Genomic DNA, 20,564 nt, shown 5'->3' on the forward strand with positions numbered 1-20,564 from the left:
ACAGATTTAGAATCAGGCTGGTTGAGTGCCAGTCACAGTTGCACCAAGTATCAGCAAGCTACTTATCCTCTCTGTGCATCAGTTTCTCATCAGTAAAATGAGAATAATAGTACTTACCACCAGGGCACCTGGGGCTCAGAGGGTTAAGCCTCTGCCTCTGCCTCAAGTCATGATCTCATGGTCCTGGGATCGAGCCCCACATTGGGCTCCCTGCTCAGCGGGGAGCCTGCTTCCCCCTCTCTCTCTGCCTGCCTCTCTGCCTACTTATGATCTCTCTCTCTGTGTCAAATAAATAAAATCTTTAAAAAAAATAGTACTTACCACCTCCTATTGTGAGGAAAAAATGAGAAAAATCGTATAAAGCTTTTGTCAATGTGTCTGGCTCTATAAAGACTAGCTACTAGCTCCCCGTAATGGGAGAAACGCATCACAGTGTTATCTGTCACCATGTGTCTGAAGAGAGAAGGGAACAGGGAACTGGTAAGAGGTTTCTAAAAGTGAAGACTGGAATTCTCTCATTCACTCAGTGAATAATGAATATCTGCTAAGTACCAGACATTGTTCTGGGTTCCTGGGATATAGCAGTGAACTAGACAGTGAACTTTGTCTCCTGAAGTTTACATTCTTAGTGGGCTGGGGTAGATGGAGGGGAAGATGGATAATATGCAAATACGTAAGAGTAAAAGTGGAGGAGGTGATAGGTGCTGGGCAGAAAAGGCAGGGAAAGGGGAATACAGCATGTTGGCATGAGGGGCACCTTCTTTATATAAAATAGTCAAGGAAGGGGTGCCTGAGTGGCGCAGTCCGTTGGCCATCCAACTCTTGATTTCAGCTCGGGGTGGCGGTATCAAGTCCCGTGTTGGGCTCCAGGCTCAGTGAGGAGTCAGCTTGCTATTCTCTCTTTCCCTCTGGCCCTCCCCCTGCTCTCGCTCTCTTGCTCAAATAAATAAATAAATAAATAAAATCTTTTTTTAAAGAGAGTTTAAAATAGTCAAGGAAGGGTGCCTGGGTGGCTCAGTGGGTTAAAGCCCCTGCCTTCTGCTCAGGTCATGATCCCAGGGTACTGGGATCGAGCCCCACATCAGGGTCTCTGCTCAGCGGGGAGCCTGCTTCCTCCTCTCTCTCTCTCTCTCTCTCTCTGCCTGCCTCTCTGCCTGCTTGTGATCTCTGTCAAATAAATAAATAAAATATTTTAAAAAATAGTCAAGGAAGACCTCTCAGATTGACATTGGAGCATAAACCCAAAGAAAGAGAAGAAGCCACATGGGTGTATGGGCAAAGTGTGCCACGGAGAATAGCAAATACAAAGGCCCTAAGGCCAGACAAGGTTAGCATATTTGAGGAATAAGAGGGTGTGGAAAGAGGAGAGTAAGAAGGAGAGGGAGGGCTGATCACGTCCACATGCACAATCCTTCAGTTAAGAGCTTGACTTTTACTCAGAGGGAAATAAGAAGCCATTGGAAGGTTTTGAGCAGAGAAGTAACATCTCTTTGCCCACTGGGTGTAGAATAAATTGAATGGGGACAGAGATGGAAGCAGGGAGTCCAATTAAGGGGCGATTTTGAGAATCCGGTTGAGAAATGAGGGGGGCTTAGCCTAAGGTAGTATCAATGGAAGGAGAAGTAAAGTAGGGAAAGTGATCATTTGTTCTCCTGTGCAGAAAAATAGTGTTTGGGGCGCCTGGGTGGCTCAGTGGGTTAAAGCCTCTGCCTTCAGCTCAGGTCATGATTCCAGGATCCTGGGATCAAGCCTCACATCGGGCTCTCTGCTCAGCAGGGAGCCTGCTTCCCCCTCTGTCTGGCTGCCTCTCTGCGTACTTGTGATCTCTGTCAAATAAATAAAATCTTTATAATTAAAAAAAAAAGATAGTGTTTGTAAATAGAGGGGCTGGTGTGTGTGAAGATCGAAATGGGAGCCTCAAAACAGGTTATTGGCAGGGCTTTGCCAAAGGAGACAGACTGAATTTGGAGGATAAGGATTCTCCTCTCTAGAGTGGTGGAAGCTGGTGTAGGAAAGTTCATCTACCCTATCTAACCTGAAGGATAAAGTAGCTCTCAAGCCCTTTCTCCATTTTGCCTTAATTCTCTGCTTACCACGCATCTGAGTTTCCTTAACTGATGCCCTGTACCTAAGTGCTTTGGTCTTAAGAATGACCCACTCCCCACGCTGGGAATGAATACTGCGTGTCAATCTCTTGTGATTGTGGTGTGAATCACACACCCTTTCTGGGGAGCTGAGAACCAGAAACAAGGTGGCTCCCGCAGTTTCTACCACACAGTGCCTCCTCAGAGAAACAGCCAGCCTGTTCTATCTTCTACATCTAGCTCATTCTGTTCTATCTCCCACACAGAATACCGTATCACAGAATACCGTGTCTAAAAACCTACAGTGATCCATTTCCAACAATATGGTATGACCTTTAAGTGCCTTCATTATCTGACATCAGTCTATTGTCTAGGCCCTTCTTCTGACACTTCCCTTTGAAATACCCCAGAGACGTAACTAAGACAAGATGACTGGAACTATAAGGGAAGACACCAAAATGTAGACAGTGCAAAAAGTGAGACATTGACTTCGACTTGTCCAAATTTCTTTTAATTTTTTTCAAAGTAATCTCTACACCCAACGTGGGGCTCAAACTCATGACCCCAAGATCAAGAATCACATGTGCCACCGACTGAGCCAGCCAGGCGCCCTGAGAAACTGACTTTAAAAGATTGTGTGGCACTCCTTCAGTGGCAGAGTTCACAAACTTCTCACCTACACTCCAGATAACGCACATTGTTGGTAACTTCCATCTGTTCTGTTCACCACATCATGAATTAGAGCTGATCAGAGGATAAGATCAGTGTCTTACCCTGAAGCCAAAATTCTTCGTTGTAGTTTAGGAAATAGCCAGGGCTTCAGCCACCCTGAAATTCTCCTGTTCTCCAGCCAAGCCACCCTCTTTTTAAAAAGATTTATTTATTTGATAGATCACAAGTAGGCAGAGAGACAGGCAGAGAGAGAAGGGGGGGAAGCAGGCTCCCTGCTGAGCAAAGAGACAATGCGGGGCTCAATCCCAGGACCCTGGGATCATGACCCGAGCTGAAGGCAGAGGCTTAACCCACTGAGCCACCCAGGCGCCCCACCACCCTCTTTTTTATACGGCTCCAAGGTAATTCCTGAAGCACGAATGCCTTCCATTTCATTGTTTGCCCATATAATCCTTTACGGACTACTTTGTGTCACTTCCTGGGCAAAGCCTTTCCTGGCCCTGCCCTGTATTCACTGACCTTTGTTTACACTGAGTACGCTATAGTACACAGAGGTTGCATTTTGATACCAGTACACTGGACAAAAATTATGATCAAAATTACCCTCATAATCCCTTAGGAAGATGCCACCAGGGAGATTGTTACATTGTCTCCTGTTGGATTGCATAGTCACTTGTTCTTCAGCATGGCAATAAATCACTGCTTTCTTTGCACAAATGAAATATTTCATTTGGCTGTCAGATAGTTACAAAGTATTTCAATGACTGTATAATCACATTTACTGTGGCAAAAATGCACACAGCATAAGGCTTGTGGACTCTGAGACGCACCCACTGAGGGGATGGTCTATGGCCATCCTCCCCGCCCCCTGCCCCGCCCCATCAGAGTACACACTCATCAAATGAAATGACAGGTAGGTACCTCCCTGCCTCCCCAAGCTGGGATTCACAAAGGAGAATTCAGCTAAGTTCAAGATGATGTGATCCCACGGTATTATATATAACTCCTTGTTCTGAAAATACCTGCCCAACCAGCCAAACTGGGTGTTCCTGAAGCACAAAGGCCAGATTCCCAAGGACCATCATAATGCTTAGCCCAGAGTAAGTATCAATAAAAGTTGGATAAAAGTAAAGTGGCCCTTACGTCCACCCCATCCTTGTCTATCTCTGGATAATTAATGCAGACAGACTCATAGGCCACATATTTCCCCTTAGGCTGAAGGCCAGCACAAAACTGGCCTACCTCTACAGGACAGTACACAGCATTGCCCTTCAACAGCACTATTTTGCTGTTTTTATTATATCTAATCCAACCTCTTCAGCATGGAGCTCAAGGCCATATTCTCCACCCACTTTCCCTTTTTTTCCCATGGATTCCAGTTTGGCTCTCCTTTTCCATGGCTGTTTATGGCCTCCAGCCTACTGAGTGGCATCATTATCTCTGAGACTTTTTTTTTTTTTTTAAGATTTTATTTGACAGACAGAGATCACAAGCAGGCAGAGAGGCAGGCAGAGAAAGAGGGGGAAGCAGGCTCCCTGATGAGCAGAGAGCCCGATGTGGGACTCAATCCTAGGACCCTGAGATCATGACCCAAGCTGAAGACAGAAGGTTAACCCAATGAGCCACCCAGGCACCACTCTCTGAGACATTTTTAAGATTGTATTTATTTATTTGAGAGAGAGAGTGAGCGAGAGCGAGAGCGAAAGAGGAGAGAGAGAGAACACAAGATGGAGGAGGGCCAGAGGGAGAAGCAGACTCCCCGCTGAGCAGGGAACCGGATGTGGGACTCGATCCCCGGACCCTGGGATCATGATCTGAGCCCAAGGGAGAAGTTTAACCAATTGAGCCACCCAGGCATCCTTCTCTGAGACATTTTTGACAAGTAGTACACCCTACATTACCCCACCACACACATAAGTAGAAGCTGAACCCTACCGAAGAGAGAGCCAGTCCTTGCAGGGTAATTTCAATATAGTTCTCTATCTTTATTGATATACCACCACACACGAGGGAAAAACAGTGCTTTTCTGGGAAAGAGTCCATCACATTTCAGATGTAGAAGTAAACCCCGATGTGGGCAAGGGGCTCTGGCAGTCAGAGCAGCTGCAGTAAGGCTCCGAGGAGCAATCCCTCTTCATGGCAGGTTTGTGGGAAATGATCATTCCCTCCAGGTCCTTCACTTTGTTTTCTACTGCCTGAAGTTTTTTCAAAATTCTCTCTTGAAGGCCCAAGGACAGGAAGAGATTATTGTCTTGAACTGGAAGATTCCCTTCTGGGCTGACCAGCAAAGTCTGAAAAAAATCTGAGCCCTTCTTGTAAAGTTTGTAGAGGGTGATTACAAACAACAGTATTTTCTAAAACAAAACAACAGAAGTTGAGCATTACTTGTTTATTCATAGGAATGCCTCAGATTCAAAACAAAACAAAAAGCTAATAGTAACAATAATCCCTCTTTCCTATGCCAAGCCTCTGTTTCATAAACATCTTCACATCTATTTTGTCTTTTGATCTTTCTCACAAAACAGAGTGATAGGCAGGTCAAGGATTGTTATTTGCATTTAATTATAAAGATGATAATAATAGATACCGTTTGCTAAAAATTTGCCACATGCAGGGCTCTGTGCTAGGAGGTTGTTTTGCCTACGAGTGACCTATTTATGTAGAAACAGCCCAGAACTGGGTAGCCATTTAAATATCTTCCAGTTTGGACCCTGACACTATCCAAGGTCATATCCTTGGAATGACAGAGCCAGGACTGAAATCCAGGAATTCTGACTTCCATGTTAATTTCCCTCAGGACACAGTGGTCAGAAAAACTAGATTTGCTGGTCGTGGGGAAAAACTTTTTTTTTTTTTTTTAAATGATCTAGGACAGATTCCTGTCAGGAGACAAATTAAAAACCAATCATCTTTTTTCCTTATTATGGTAACTGGCACTGTTTATTGAGTATTCATCATATGCTGAGCTTCTATTCACACAGTATCTCCTTTAACCCTCATGACCACCCTAAGGGAGGCACTATTGACAATCCCATCTTACAGAGGAGGAAAGTGGGGTTTTTGGAGGCTGGTTGCTCTCAGTACACACAGTAAGTAATAGGACCAAGGTTTGAGACCCAGCAGTCCAACTCCAGAGCTCGTGCTATTAACCACTTATTATACTACCTCTCTCTTGGCTGAGGTGTCTGGAGGGCTGCAAATTCATCTAATTGAATTGAACATTAACCAAACAAGAGCAGAACCCAGAATTATAGATAATAGTGTGGGTTTTTTATTTATTTTTTACCTTATAGTCTTCTATTAGCTAATTGAAATGTGTATATACCCACATATCCTTGCTGGGTATTTAGGTTAGTTGGGTTATAGTAAATAAGATTTTGGAGAAGATTTGAATTTGGAATCCTAAAAATTAGGTTCAAATCTCAGATTTGCCAGTTTTTATCATCTGTCAACTTGGTTCAGTGATAACTAAGTTCCCTCGCCCACAAGACAGACATGATACTCCCTACCTTGCCTACCATGCAGGTTTTGAAAGGTTAAGAGAATGCATGTGACCATGATTCCTCGACAGTAGTGATATATGAAAAAAGTGAATGCTACAAAATGATCCAGTAATAACTTCTCTCATCATTTACTAAATAAACCTTAAGAAAGTCCTTTTAAAATCCTACCCCCTTAAGATTTCCACTGAACCTCAATGGACCTCAGTTTACTTGTTTATCATATGAAAATAACCTCTATCCATCTCACAGAATTGTTGGGATTCTAAAAGCATTTTGACTATATTGTAAATATAACTATTTTGCTGGTGATTAAACTATTAAGTTATTATTATTGGTGATTAGAAGTATGTAAAATCCTAAATGTTTCTTACAATCCCAGCCAATTATACTTCCAGTCCCCAAAAGAACTCCAGTATATATATTGAGCCTCTTATTGTTAAAACAAGGAAATAATGAAAATATTGTGATGCCTAAATGAATATATATGCCTTGGCATCAGTTACAGAACAATGTCACAGTAAGAACAGAAAGACCAAACCTAAGATCCCAATTATATTTGCAATGCCTATTCTTTTAAAAGGTACCCTTCATGGTCTCCAGCACATAGTAGGAAATCAAAGATGAATATGTGATCAAATAAATTTGGGGTTAGGCTGCCTTCTCAGTTTGTGAATTTTTTTGATCTATTTTATTCTAAAACAAGCCAAAGACCACTGTGAGAAAGAGCATTTTATGCTCAAAACCTAATTGGCAAAAGTTTTTAAGGTTAACCTGGTTTCAACATATTTCAGAGACTAGGGTTCACCTTTGCTCATCTGCATGGTCTTAAAATTGGGTAGCAGCAATATAGACAGGAGAGAGCTAACCAAATTTCAATTTAGAACTATTTAAATTCCTTTGTAACAAAAGAGTATGACCTGAATTGACTGAATACTTCGTTTCCATAAGGCATATACTCCTATTGCCAACAAAAGCAAAAAGAAAATCCCCAGGATAACTTGCACAGTTGGAGCAAGATTATCTAGTAGACCCAAATTTGTTTGCTGAGGTGTACTAGTGTCTCCCAGAAGACTTGCTTGCAGCCAATTCCATATCGAGCTCAAAGAAAGATAATCTACGATGTTGTTCCAGACAGGTGAAGATGAAGGAGAAGATGTCGACATTTTAATAAGAGAGCAGCTCCAGGAACTACATGTGCAGAGGCTTCAGGAACCTAGATATGAGTTAGTGAGAGCAACCTGGGAGCCCAGGTGTTCTAGAGCCATTGTGAACTGTGCATTATGATGTCACTGTTCTAAAGGTCAGCTTGCTTCCCACTCACCCAGTGAACTTTCTCACTCAAAACCAACCAGACACTGGCTTGGATTTTCAGTTCTGTCATATTGCTTTCCTTGATTTTTGACAAGTTCTAGCTATAGCACAGCACTGTCCAATAGAACTTTCTGCAATGATGGAAATATTCTGTATCTGCTCTGTCCAGTATGGTAGCCAATAGTAACATGGAATGTAAATAGTGTGGCCGAGGAATTGAATTTTACATTTTATTGAATTTTAATTACATTTAAGTAGCCAATGTGGCTAGTGGTTACCTTCTTGAAGAGTGTAGTTATAGAACATTTCTGATGATGCATGGAAGGGACAGCAGTTATTTTCACATGGCAAATGAGAAAACAGGTTAAGTGGAGATTTGAGGAGAGAGCTTAAACAAAGCTTTCCTAAAGAGTCAATAGTTTACTCAGTAAATATGGAGGGAGATTATTACTGGATTATTTCGCACATTCCCTTTTTTCACATGTCACTATCGCTTAGAAATTGTGATCTTTGGGGAGACTATTTAAATATATTTGAGCCTCATTTTGCTTATCTGTTTACAGATGGGGATTCCTTATCCTTTGCAAAGCTTTTATTAGAAACAGATGGTATAATTTTCTAAACACTTTGTAAACTATAGTGTGCTATACAATAACTTATATGGCATGTTATCAAATCAATTATTTACTGACTAGTACCTATCTACATTCAGCAAGGAGGTATAAAAACATAGTATGTATGGTCTGCACCCAAAACACTTATGAGAAAAGAGTTCATACACATTTATACTCTAAATTGAGATCAATTGTGAAGACAGCAAGAATCCAAATGAGGATTTGCACCAATAGGAGGGGGAGAGGCAAAAAGGAAGAGGAGAAAGGGTCAGTTATGACAATTTTTAGAAAAATACTGTCTGATGCTATTCCAATTTGTTCATTCTGGTCGAAATAACAGTAATGGGGGCCTTAGTTAGGAGGAATAGTTGTTCTGTTCTTTGCAGGAAGGGTGGTATGGCAAGTTGCTTGGGGTGTTAGAGATACATCCAGAAAACAGAGTCTAGTGGGCTGTTGGAAATGTAGTACTTATGTCGGCATGAAATAACGTACTGATTTACAAGTGACTGCTACTGATTTTGAACCCGTAGACTGCTAGTGAATAACAAGTCAGAATCCTCTCTAGGAAGGCATAACAGTGACTCAGATAAGACTTTGGATTTGGCTATTACAGGTTAAACATAGGTCAGGAACCATTAAAGAATGATAACCAGAAACTTTGGAGAAAGATAGGGCTGTGACAACTAAATCATTACTTGAGACTCTCAATACTAGAGAAGAGCTCCCTATTACATGGCACCTCGCACTTCACTTTTAAAGCACTTAACACAATTATAGTTATTTGTGAAATTTTTGGCTTAACATCTGTCTTCCCTGACTGTTGTAAACCTAAGGAACACAGGGACCATGTCCCTTTTACTGACTACTGTAACTCTATGGCTTGGCACAGAGCGGACATTAAATATTTGGTGACTACAAAGTCCCCTGGAAGAATTCTAAATATCGCTATGGCCTAATCTGTTCATTCATCAAGTGCCTATTACTGTATTTGTATACTTGTTCAGACAGAATCTTTATCAAGTAGCTGTTAAGAGGATAGGCCTTTGGGAGTGCAATGGCTCTGGGTTAAAATTTTTGGCTCTCCTATTCACTAACCTTGTTACTTTAAGCAAATTATACTTAACCTGAGTCCTAATATCTTCACTTGTGAATTGGGAGTAATTCCTACCTTGTAGGCCTGTAATGAGAATTTAGTAATTTGTATAAAAGAACAAGCTACCCATACAGGTAAGTTGCAACTATTATCTGTAGTGACATCCATGACCAAATACAAGGTTATTATCAATCTCAGTAGTGTAAAGTGCTTTAAAAGAAGCTAGTCTGAAAAGCCCATTTATAGTTTGACTGTCTTCTTATATACCTGAAAACCTCCAGTGAAGAATTACCACTATGCAAGGCATCTCAGCCCACCTTTAGTCAGAGCCACCCATCCATCTATCCAGCCATCCAGCCATCAGTCACTTACTTCCACCCAATAGTCTTCCACATCAGACTGTCTCAGGACTTGTTGGCATACACTGCAGCTTAATGACTCGTGCAATGCCTACTTTCGTATCTTCAGAAGGTTCTTCATGGCCCTTCAAACAGAATCCAAAATTTAGAAGCTGGTTACATGACACTAAACTACCTGGTTCCTGTTGACCTACCCAGCCTCCTCTCCTTTCTCTTTCCCATCTTTACTCTCAACACTAGCTATAGCAGACTTTTCAGTGTCATGAAAACACCACAAAGCATAAGCGCACAATAGGATTACCTTGGTGGCTAATTCCTACTGGTTCTTCAGGTTTCAGTTCAAACATCACTTCCTCAAGGAAGTTTTTCCTGGCCTTTTTTGAGGTCCCATCGCAGCCACAGCACTTTTGATTGTCTATCTTCTTTAGATAAAAGAAGACTGTCTGTCTTCTTTAAGAGACTCTAACCTCCACAATGCAGGAAACCTAGTGTGTCAATGTTCAACACCCAGGAGCTAGCAGATGTCAGGGGCTTAAGTGAATATTTGGATAGATCTTTGCTGCACTTCCAGTCTTCTCTATTTTCCAGGCTAAACCTGTCAAATACAGGTTGACAGGTTTTTAAATCTCCTATCCTGGTTACCTTTCTCAAAGTGGTTCAGACCTCCAAATGCAGCCTGTCACAGAATCTATTCCTGCAGGTGTAGACCAAGCAGGTCAGATTACAGTGGGGCACTCTTTCCAGACTCACCTCTGCCTAACAGAAGGTTTTGCCCCTCAGTCAGCAGGATAAAGCCATGAGGAACCATAGTCTGTTGTAGGGGTGGGAGGTGGGGAGAAGGGACTGAGCAACTTTTCTGACTTTTACAGGTTTCTCTCAGAAATGAAACAGTTTCCCTCTTTCCTCAAATGAGGAAATGTCAATAACAGATGTGTGATTGGAACTGGAGTTGCATGACCTGGTTTTTAATTACACTTCAAACTTTATCTTCCATTATTCACTTCCATAAACAATATGCTCAGTTTAATTATAGAACTGTGGTTTTTTTGTACTTTAAATGCCACTTGCAAATTTCCAATGTTCTTCCTTCACATGAAGTTCCCCAGATATCCTTCCAGTCGTAAGAACTGGGAGACAAGTCTCCACCTATACCCAGCTTTTATCAGCTAGACAAAACACTTCACCCTTAAGTTTTTATCTGTCAAATGAGGGTAAAAGTACCAATACAGAAGTTATGAAAATTCAGTAAGAAGATCTATGGCTCAGTCAGTTAGGCATCTGCCTTCAGCTCAGGTCATGATCCCGGGGTCCTGGGATTGAGTCCTACATCAGGCTCCCTGTTGAGCTGGACTCTGCTTCTCCCTCTCTCTCTGCCCCCCCCACCCCCATTTGTGCTTTCTCACTCTTACAAAAAAAAAAAAAGTGTAATTATAATTACCCTTATTATCCTGAATTCTCACAGTACTTTCCACTTTGTTCTAGTCATTGCTTCACAAATTTTTCCATGCCTATGAATCACCTATAGAGATTTTACTAAAATCCAGATTTGGGGCCAGAAGGTCTGGAAGTGGGGTCTGGCCTGACAGTCAACTTTTTAACAAGCTCCAAGGTGATGCCCATGCTGCTGGTCCACTATCACACCTGGATTAACAATGTTTAAACTACCCCAGCCCTCACATGAAAGCTTCACACTGGGAGATGCTTTGACAAATTTACTTTGGTATTTTTATCACCCAAAGCATCTGAAACAGTCTCTAAATATGGGTGCACTTAAATATTTGGTTAATGACTAATTCCATCCCCCAGTGTTGGCAATGGAGGTCAGAAGTAGGCAACCTGGGACAAAGAAGAGAGGATAGATTTGGGATGGAACCTCTAGAATACTAATCAAAAACTTTCTTCTCCATCATTCTCCACCCTCTCTTTCACACGTATTCATGAACATGGGGAAACACTGAAACAGGGAATTCTGGGTAAAAGGATAGAATAAAAGTGTTGGGCACTCCCAACGTATACCCATCATTTAAGGGGCATTCTTGAATTTTTAAAATTCAAGCCTTTTTAAGGCTCTGAGGGGCACTTGGGTGACTCAGTCAATTAAGCCTCCAACTCTTGATTTCAGATCAGGTCGTGATCTCAGGGTCACCAGCCCTACATGGGCTCTGGGCTCAGTGTGGAGTTTGGTTTTTCTGTTCCCTCTGTTCCTCCCCCATTCTCTAATAAATAAATTAAAATCTATAAATAAAAAAGGCTTTAAAAACGAAGCCAATGCTTCCAGATTTGTACCAGCATGGGGACAAATCCCAAAGACGCATCAAGTAAAAATGAGTACTAAAAGCTACAAGAATTAACTCTCTGACTTTCTGTATTATCACAGAACTGCACATGCTACATTTGACATAAAAGTTTTTTTGTTGTTGTTGTTTTTTAAATATTTTATTTATTTATTCGACAGTGAGAGATGGAACACAAGTAGGGGGAGTGGGAGAGGGAGAAGCAGGCTTCCCGCCGAGCAGGGAGCCCGACGGGGGGCCCAACCCCAGGACCCTGGGACCATGGCCTGAGCTGAAGACAGACACTTAACGACTGAGCCACCCAGGCGCCCCTAAAACACTGTTTTTAATAAAAATCAAATAAAGCAAGATGCTCCAGCTGAACAGAAAGTAATCTTATGATGAACCACTTTGACTTGCACTTGAAGCAAACTTTCAAAAGCGTTCTGAAAAACAGGGTTTGGTTCCACCACAAACAGACTTACTTGGTCCTTTCAGGGGATAGAAATTAGGGGTAGCTGAGTGGATGTAGTTCAGTCTTAAGCAAATTAGCAACTTTCTCTTGTTCTGGGCTAAAAATCTCTAGTATAAGGAATTTTAAGAATGAAGCCACCAGATTTTTCTCATACTCAGATCACAGAGTGACCTTTTCAAGAGGCTATCCTGTATCTCCTCACAGATGAGGAAACTGAAGCCAACAGAAATTAGCTAAAGGTCCCAAGGAGTCAGTAGTAGCCTTAGCTTCTAAGATGTTCCACGGTTTCTGCCACTTTTCCTTTCAAAAGATTCTTACTTGAGAGCCTTCTGTTACCTACTGGGATCTGAACCAAGAAACTACAGGGCAGGGGTGTGCTTTAGACTTAGAGTAAGAGGTGGCAGAATTAAATTCCTTAAGAGACGACAAAACGAACAAGGTTGAAGAGTCAGAGAAAAGATCTTAAAATCCTAACCATGGACATGGAAAGGGATGTTAGGAGTGTCTGAGTCACTTCACTGCTAGCTAATGAGTGACTGAGAATCTCACAAGGAACAGAGAATAAAGCTGCTGTTATTTGTAAGAACACACTGCTTTCTTTGTCATCAGACATACATGGCTCACAATCCACTGAGGCTCAACACATCCAAAGACCAAGCTTATCTTGGCTTTCCATCCTCTTCCCCAAATTCATTCCCACCTTCTGAATTTCCTCCTCAATTGGATGCATCACTACCGAATCGTTCAGTTTTCCTCAAAATATTTTTTTCACCCTCCAAGGCCTAGCAACCCTCTCTTTAAATTTCTCAATTTCATCTCCTCTTTCTTGTTCTGCAGCTGTCAGTATAAAGCCTCATCACATTTGCCTCTCATACTTCAACATTCCTAGTATCGGTTTCCATTCCCAGCCCCTCAAATCATACTTGTGATCTACAAATTATTAATTTAACATTATTAAAGTTAGTATTATGTTATTTTGTTTAAGTCCTTCAAAGGCTCTCAACTGCCTGTTGACTCAAGTCCAAACTCCTTAGCATTCATGGTGGGCTAGCTCTATAATAATCTCATCACCTCAGTGCTCCCCTTTCACTGCAGCCTACCAAATTCTTTGTAGTTCCCTGGAAACATGATTGCATCCATCTATGCCCATCATGTTATGCTTTCTACCCAGACAACTTTTCTTCTACCTGAACAACTCCTGGACATCCTCCTTTGGGAGTTACCTTGACTCTCAGAGCTAATTCCTCAATTTCAGAATTTTCTTTGCACAAAAAATTTTAAGACAATAGTCATTCAGAAAGAAGCCTGATCCAAGTGGTTTGGTTAATAAAAACAAAAAACTAGTGGGGCAAAATACTAGTGCACATTCCAGAAAATACAAGTGCAGTTTATGTATGGCATGAAAACTCATTATGAGTAAACAAGAAATGGGTGAAAAATTGTAATTTATTGAAACTCAACTCAAAAAATATAAGATGCTGTAGTGTACAATATATTACACAAAGCACCCTCAGGTGCACATTCAAGTCAAGTAAGAACTCCATATCCCTTTCCCTAGCCCTCCCACCCTGGGATCTTAGTATTTGTTCCATATACAATCATGCACACTTAATTTGAAAAAGGAAGCCCCAATATATTTTGATGTATTAATTAGCACCAAACAAGAGTACAGTTCCATTTTTTTTAATAAACAAACAAACAAACAAACAAAAACCCCAATCAATAAACCAACTGGAGAGCTAATGGACTCAGCCAATACTGCTGACATAGATATTATACATTCATGTAAATACACAGCCTATTCTACCCTAAACAACGGTGTGGCTGGTTCTCAGCCTTTGTTCAAGTTGGCAATTGTCCCCATGTTGCAGTGTTGGAGCCAGTCTGTTTCTAAAACAAAATTGCTATTTAGGAACTTCCTACACAAAGCTCATCTGTCTTTTTTGTTGGAAACAAGTCTAAAATTGGTGTGGAAAACTTAGATCTTTCAAGGACAACCACTGGCCGAAGATAATGAAGCTGTTTTAAGGCAAGCTCTCCACAGTCTGTTAATGCTTTGTCCAATACAACTCTCAGGTTTTCCAAGGAAGGAACTGCTGCCGTCTCAGCTACTATCAAAGGTGGGATTGCAGTCAGGTTCTCATGAATTGCAGAGTCACTGGAAGAATGAGGTATGTCAACTTCAGGGTCATTGTCATTCACCATATTATTTGCCATAACACTCCCTGTTAAGTCATTACTGGGTTGTGAAGAATTACTTAATGTTAAGTGCTCTGAAGGCTCCCAATCATCAAAATCATCTTCCTTCTCTTCACTTTCCTGAATAAATTTCAGAAATGAAGATTCAAATCCCATAGGTTTGTAAGTCTTCAAATCAAATGACCTGGGCTGTGGATGCTTCCTAAAATTCTCTTTTGGGACATGGGTTGAATTTTTTACAGTGTTTTCTTGCCCTGAACTTTGCTGCCCAGTTTCAGAGTCTTTGATCCTTGGTAAAGGCAGCTGGAAACTTGTGAAATAAGTCCCACTTTCAGTCCCACTAGGATTAGGTATGGAATTTTCTATTTTACAAGGAGGAGGCTGAACTATATTACATTGTTCCAAAGAAGTGGTTTCTGAACTATGGTTACATTTCAAAGTTCCTCTGTAGAGCAGATTATCTGCATCAAACACTGGTTTGCTTTCTGTACATCCTTTCTGACCTCCTTCCCTTTCTCCTGGATGAAGGGAATCCGTGTTCTGGGCAGGCATGCTACTGTCACCTGGGGAATGGCTGTGCTTTGTGTGCTCTGATTCACAGCTATTTTCTTCTTTCTTTATATAGGGCTCTGCTTCAGAAGGGGGCTCCTCCTTAATTTTGGTACCATACTTAACACAGACGACAAGATTTTCCATCTGTTGCTCTAAATAGGCACTACTCATCTGATGGGTACGTTTATAATGCCTCACTATGCTGCTCTCCAGCTTCACCACAGATAAGCATCCTTGAACCATGCAGGGATACTGCGTGTGCTCAGACTGCTCCACACACATATGAAGGGCTTCAGCTCTTGTTTTAAAACTAATTGGTGCCTTCTTTTCTTTGATTAAACTACATTTTTTAGCCTTAGCATTAAATGATCTCCTGGTAGTCTGATGTCCATGCCCTTGAGCGAGCGCTGTCGGACACACCTTTTCACTCCTTAGTAGCCTTTCATTTGCCACTTTCTGGCTTCTAAACAGATCATCGTAATAGTCCTTATGTCGGTAATATACATGTTGAGAGTAATTACTCCGATGGGTGAAAATCTGACCACAGCCATTAAGATCACAATGAATTTCATAATCTGAATGTATTTCTCCTTCAATATTATGCTGTTCCATCAAGTGGTGCTTCAACTTGCTGAACGTATAAAAAACAGCAGGGCACTGAGGCTGGTTACAGGAAAACCTTGCTGCAGATTCAGCTTCGGAAAGCACTTTAGGCTCTTCGATATGGTCTAGGTTATGAGAGTCACTACAGTGCTTAGCAAGAGCTTTGGAACATAGAAAGCGTTTGTTACATTCCTTGTATTTGCAAGCAAATATCTTTTTACATTTGACAAGTTCCCTTTTGGTTCTTGCTTTGTCTTTCTCTAAACATAATTGTTCTTTGTTGTACTGATGTACAGTTCTGTAATGACGAATCAAGCCTTTTAGATTGGTGAATGAGGAATTGCAAGTTTTATGGATACAATGGAATGGTTTGTGGTATTTATTCAAAATATAGCAGAGATTTCCTTTAGCAACAGTTCTCCTGCTACCTCGTCCCTCTCGTCCTTCTCGTTCTTCTCTATGGCCACCTATTGGTGATGAAATATCAGAGGTCTTACTTTCTGTTTCTTCACAGGATGACTCCAAATCTGTTTCTGAACTGCATTCATCCTTTTTAGAGTGACAGTGTGGCTTCTCAGAGTTATTGCTGGGATCACCGCCAAGTTCTGTGGAGCAATCACCTTTCAATCTATCTACTGAGCATGGGCCTTCATGATCACATTTTTCATTATCTAATAGTTTGTGAGTTACTCTGTCACTGCCAATTTGATGTTTATTTTTATAATGAATCCTAAGGTGTGTTTTTCTTGTAAATGACCTTTGGCAAATATGACACTGGAATGGGGAATACCGATGTTGAAACATGGTTAACTGAAGGACTTTTTCTTTTGAATAATTGTGTTTTTTAAGATAATGCATTAACAAAGCCTCTCTGGTCACAAATTCGTATTTGCATCCTTGAAGCTCACAGAAAAAAGGCTTAGCTGCCAACTGTGCAAGGTACTGACTTGGCATATTCTCATCTTGATTCTGAAAGTTAAGGTCTGAGATAGTAGGTGAAACTGATTGAAGAGACTTAGCACCACTGGATGGGTACCCCTGCAATGACCCTGAGAAAGATCCATGTGTTATTGAGTTTTTCAAGCTTAAATGTTTCAAGCGTAACAAGAGTTCCAACATGGTATCCTCTGTACACGGCCTTTTAGAAGCACAAATGGAAGCTTCTGAGGAATAACCTTGATATTCTCGTTTGCATTTAGTATGGATATTATGATCAAGACCTTCATCTGGAGAGTCACTATTTGTATCTGAGCTGGGCTTAGGTTCTGCATCAAACTTGTCAGTTGTTTGATTATGTTCATTACCCAAACAGGGAAAGAGATCTTTTGTCTTTATCTTTTTGGGTTTGAAATGGTATGGATGAACCTTCCGTAGATGCTTCTGCATCCCTCTTGCATTTTTGTACGTGGACCCACAGCCATCAAAACCACAGGTAAACTTAGTCCCATCAAAACAAACTGCCACACTGGAACATTTTTCTTTTAAACTGGAGGGCATGAAGACTTTCTCATGAGATAATAATATATCCTGCATGGTTTCAGAGTGATCAAGTGTATCAATTAACTCTTCATTCATGGAAGCTGAAGAGCTATGACTTAACTGATCACTAGAATTACTGTCACTGTTTTCTTTCAGATTTTCTGTAGTTTCTATTTGAGAACTAGCTGATCCTGCACAGAAAAGATCCTCCGATAAATGCGATTTATCAGTTTGGTCAAGTATATGGGGCTGATCAATACAATCTTGCTTTTCACCTGGTGCAGCCTCCTCAAGTTTCACCGATTTCTTCACATCTCCATTTGAACTTTCAACATTATGCATTGAGAGGTGATCCTGGTATTCAATTTTGGAATAATAGAACTTTTTACAGCCAACAAAGTTGCATGTGTAAGACGCATCCCGAAAGTGTTGTGCTTCATGGTGGTAAAGCTGTCCCAAGTCACTGAAAACAATATTACAGCCATTTAATTCACATTTATAACGCAGATCATCATGTTTTTGTTTATGGTTAAGTAGTTCATTCACTGATCCAAACCTTGCATAGCAATCTATAGATACACACATATAAGGTTGAGGACCACAATGCACTTGTTCATGCTCCCGCAGGTGAAAAGCAGACATGAAATGTCGTCGACAGTAAGTACACTTCTCTCTTCTGTTTTTCATATCCAAGTAGTGCTTGGCATTTTCATCATTATTTTGGTGTTCAGCTTTAAGATGCACACTTAAGTATTTAAACTGCTTAAATACACGGGAACAGTCTGTGCCAGGACATGGGTACAAATCTCTGTCTTGCAGGTGGCAATCTTCTAATTTGCTGAATGTGACATATTCATGAGACTCTCCTTTGGCTTGTTCATCTAACGACTGGTTTTGCTCCAGGGTTGCAGAGGGGCTCTTGGGACAAATTCCTTTTTGAGAGCTTTTCAACAGTAATTTCTTTCTAGAGCGGTCCCTTCTGCTTGGTGGCATTTTAACATGTTCCATCACATGAGGAACAAATATTTCTTTTCTCTTGAATTTTTTAATACAAACTGGACAGGTATAAATTCCATCTTCCATATGCATCTTAGAATGATGAAGAATCCTGGCCTCTATACATTCCCGCTTACATAACAAACAAAAAAATTTATACTGAAGCCACCTCTGGTATCTTTCAGAAGAACCAATGGGTTTTTTATCTCTTTTCTCCTTATGCTGATCTGTCAAATCTCTTCTTCTATACTGTTTGTCTTCTTTACCTTCCTCATAGTCACTGAGAAATGACTCTAAAACATCTGTGTCATTAATTGATATTTCATAGCCACTTAGATCATCATCAGAATCGGAAGCTTCTTGTCCTAGCAGTTGGTGGCAGTGTCGTTTTAAAGTTTTCCAGTCCCAAAATTCAGGATCAAAAGGCCAATGGGCCTTTAAAGCTAGTAAGAGCTCACATCGGAGAGAATTTGGAACTGGTGCATTTTCTTCATCAAATTTTTGATCTGGCTGCAAATACAGTTCTTCCAACATATTGAATCCATCCAAACTGGGTTCAATTAAGAATTCTGTAAGCTGACAGGCTCGTCTGACTTCTAAATCTTCTGGTAAAAGACAAGCAATTGTTTTACAAACTGATGCCTTCATTTCTTCATCCTCACTTGATCTGAGTTGAAGAGCTCTGACACATAGTAAAATTGACACCCCAAGACCAGCATCTTGTGCCTATAAGAAAAACGGGGGGAAGAGAGAGGGGAGTTATTATTCTTTTTCATTATGGAAATATTGCATAACTTTCACTGGTAAGACATATACATCTCAAAACTTTTAGAATTCTTAAATTTATCTTTAATCTTTCTTCCTGCAAGTTACATTTAGATCCTTCCTTGTCTCAACATGCAAAGGATGGGATTAAATGTTACAACCATAAACAGTTACAATGTACATTTATAGAATGTCCAACTTTATAAGACTCTGCATACCAAAGCAATCTCTAACCCTTAAGAAATATATGTCAAATGTATAAACAATAAAGTACACGAACTCAAAGGAATTCAGGATAAATAAAGTCACTGAAGGATTCAAAAAAGAACTGTCTTAAGCTGGTTAGGAAGGACAGGGCTTAAATCAATGGGTATAAGAGGAAATACCTGTATAAAAGTGAGTTTAGGAATCAATTCAATTGAAGAAACACATGTGTCATGAACAGCTGGGTATTTTCAAAATCTTAAGGCTAAAATAAATGATTCTCCCCATTTCCTCCCCCACCTTTTTTTTTTTTAAAGAGAGGGTGAAGGGGCACAGCGAGGGAGAGAATCTTAAGCAGGTTCCATGCCCAGCATCCAGTCCAACATGGGGCTGGGTCTCACAAACCCTGAGATCATAACCTGAGCTGAAATCAAGAGCCCAATGTTTGACGGAGCCACCCAAGGGCTCCTCTGCATTTTCTCCTAAAGGAATTAGTACTTTAGTACTAATTAGCTACAGGTGTAATGTATTTCAGCTTCCCATGGGAAAAACAACAGAAATTTTAAAATCTCTCTATAGCAACAGGTTCTCAGAACCAATCAAAAATCAGGAAAAAGATCTGGTCGTGTGATAAAACGCTAGTGCATACTAATGACTTATGTGAGAGGCTGAAATGGAATGTGAAAATATTATAAACAAAGACAAGTGGAATTATATGGCTGAGTGGCTTAAAATACGGTACTTCGGAGCATAAAAAAGTTTTTAAAAAAGTAACCTCAAACAAACAAACAAATAAAAAAGGAATCTCTATGCCCAAAGTGGCGGTCAAATTCACAACCCTGAGATCAAGATTCGCATGCTCTACCAACTGAGCCAGCCAGGTGCCCCAAGAGCATATAATTTTCAGTCAGACTTTGAAGGCCTTTAAACCCCAGCTTCACTACAGTGACGAGTTCTTAACTCCCAAGCTGTTGCTGCCTCATCTATAAAATGCTAACTGATAATATCAGATTTTCCTCCTAACATTATTCTAAAAATGAAGATAATATAATTACCACATTGTTAGCACATCTTAAGTATTCATCAAAATACCATGTAAAATAACTGAGGCTAAGTTCTATTGTTCAAATTGGTCATCAATTTGCTAAGCAATTATTCTGTGTTGGGCACCATTCCAAATTCTAGGAACACAAAGAAACAACTATCATCAATTTACAGAACCCTTACTACATTCTAGGTACTATTCCAAATACTTTTTTTCATATATTATCCCCATTTTATAGATGAAGAAACCATGGCTCATCATGTTAACTGCCCCCAATCACCAAGTAGTGAGCAGCAGAAAAAGGATTTAAACTTAAAGCAATCTTTGTGCATGACCT

The 20,564-nt window shown here is 40.6% G+C and overlaps 2 protein-coding genes across 2 annotated transcripts in view; both read right to left on the reverse strand.

Annotated features, from left to right (window-relative positions):
* Window positions 1-4,798: 4,798 nt before the first annotated feature.
* TMCO2 (transmembrane and coiled-coil domains 2) lies at window positions 4,799-7,422 on the reverse strand (the record flags this gene model as incomplete). The annotated part of the gene is made up of 2 exons (XM_080802462.1): window positions 4,799-5,110; window positions 7,177-7,422. The coding sequence occupies 2 exons, from the start codon at window positions 7,420-7,422 to the stop codon at window positions 4,799-4,801; spliced, it is 558 nt and encodes a 185-aa protein (XP_080658588.1).
* Window positions 7,423-13,819: 6,397 nt separating this feature from the next.
* The window catches only part of RLF (RLF zinc finger), a 93,133-nt gene continuing 86,388 nt past the window's right edge, over window positions 13,820-20,564 (reverse strand). Inside the window, exon 8 of the mRNA XM_080803175.1 lies at window positions 13,820-18,939. Within this exon, the coding sequence (XP_080659301.1) occupies window positions 14,293-18,939 (4,647 nt within the window). The 3' untranslated portion in view covers window positions 13,820-14,292. The remainder of the gene's footprint in view (window positions 18,940-20,564) is intronic.

Source organism: Martes martes (genome assembly GCF_963455335.1).
Source record: "Martes martes genome assembly, chromosome: 4".
Classification (NCBI taxonomy): domain Eukaryota; kingdom Metazoa; phylum Chordata; class Mammalia; order Carnivora; family Mustelidae; genus Martes; species Martes martes.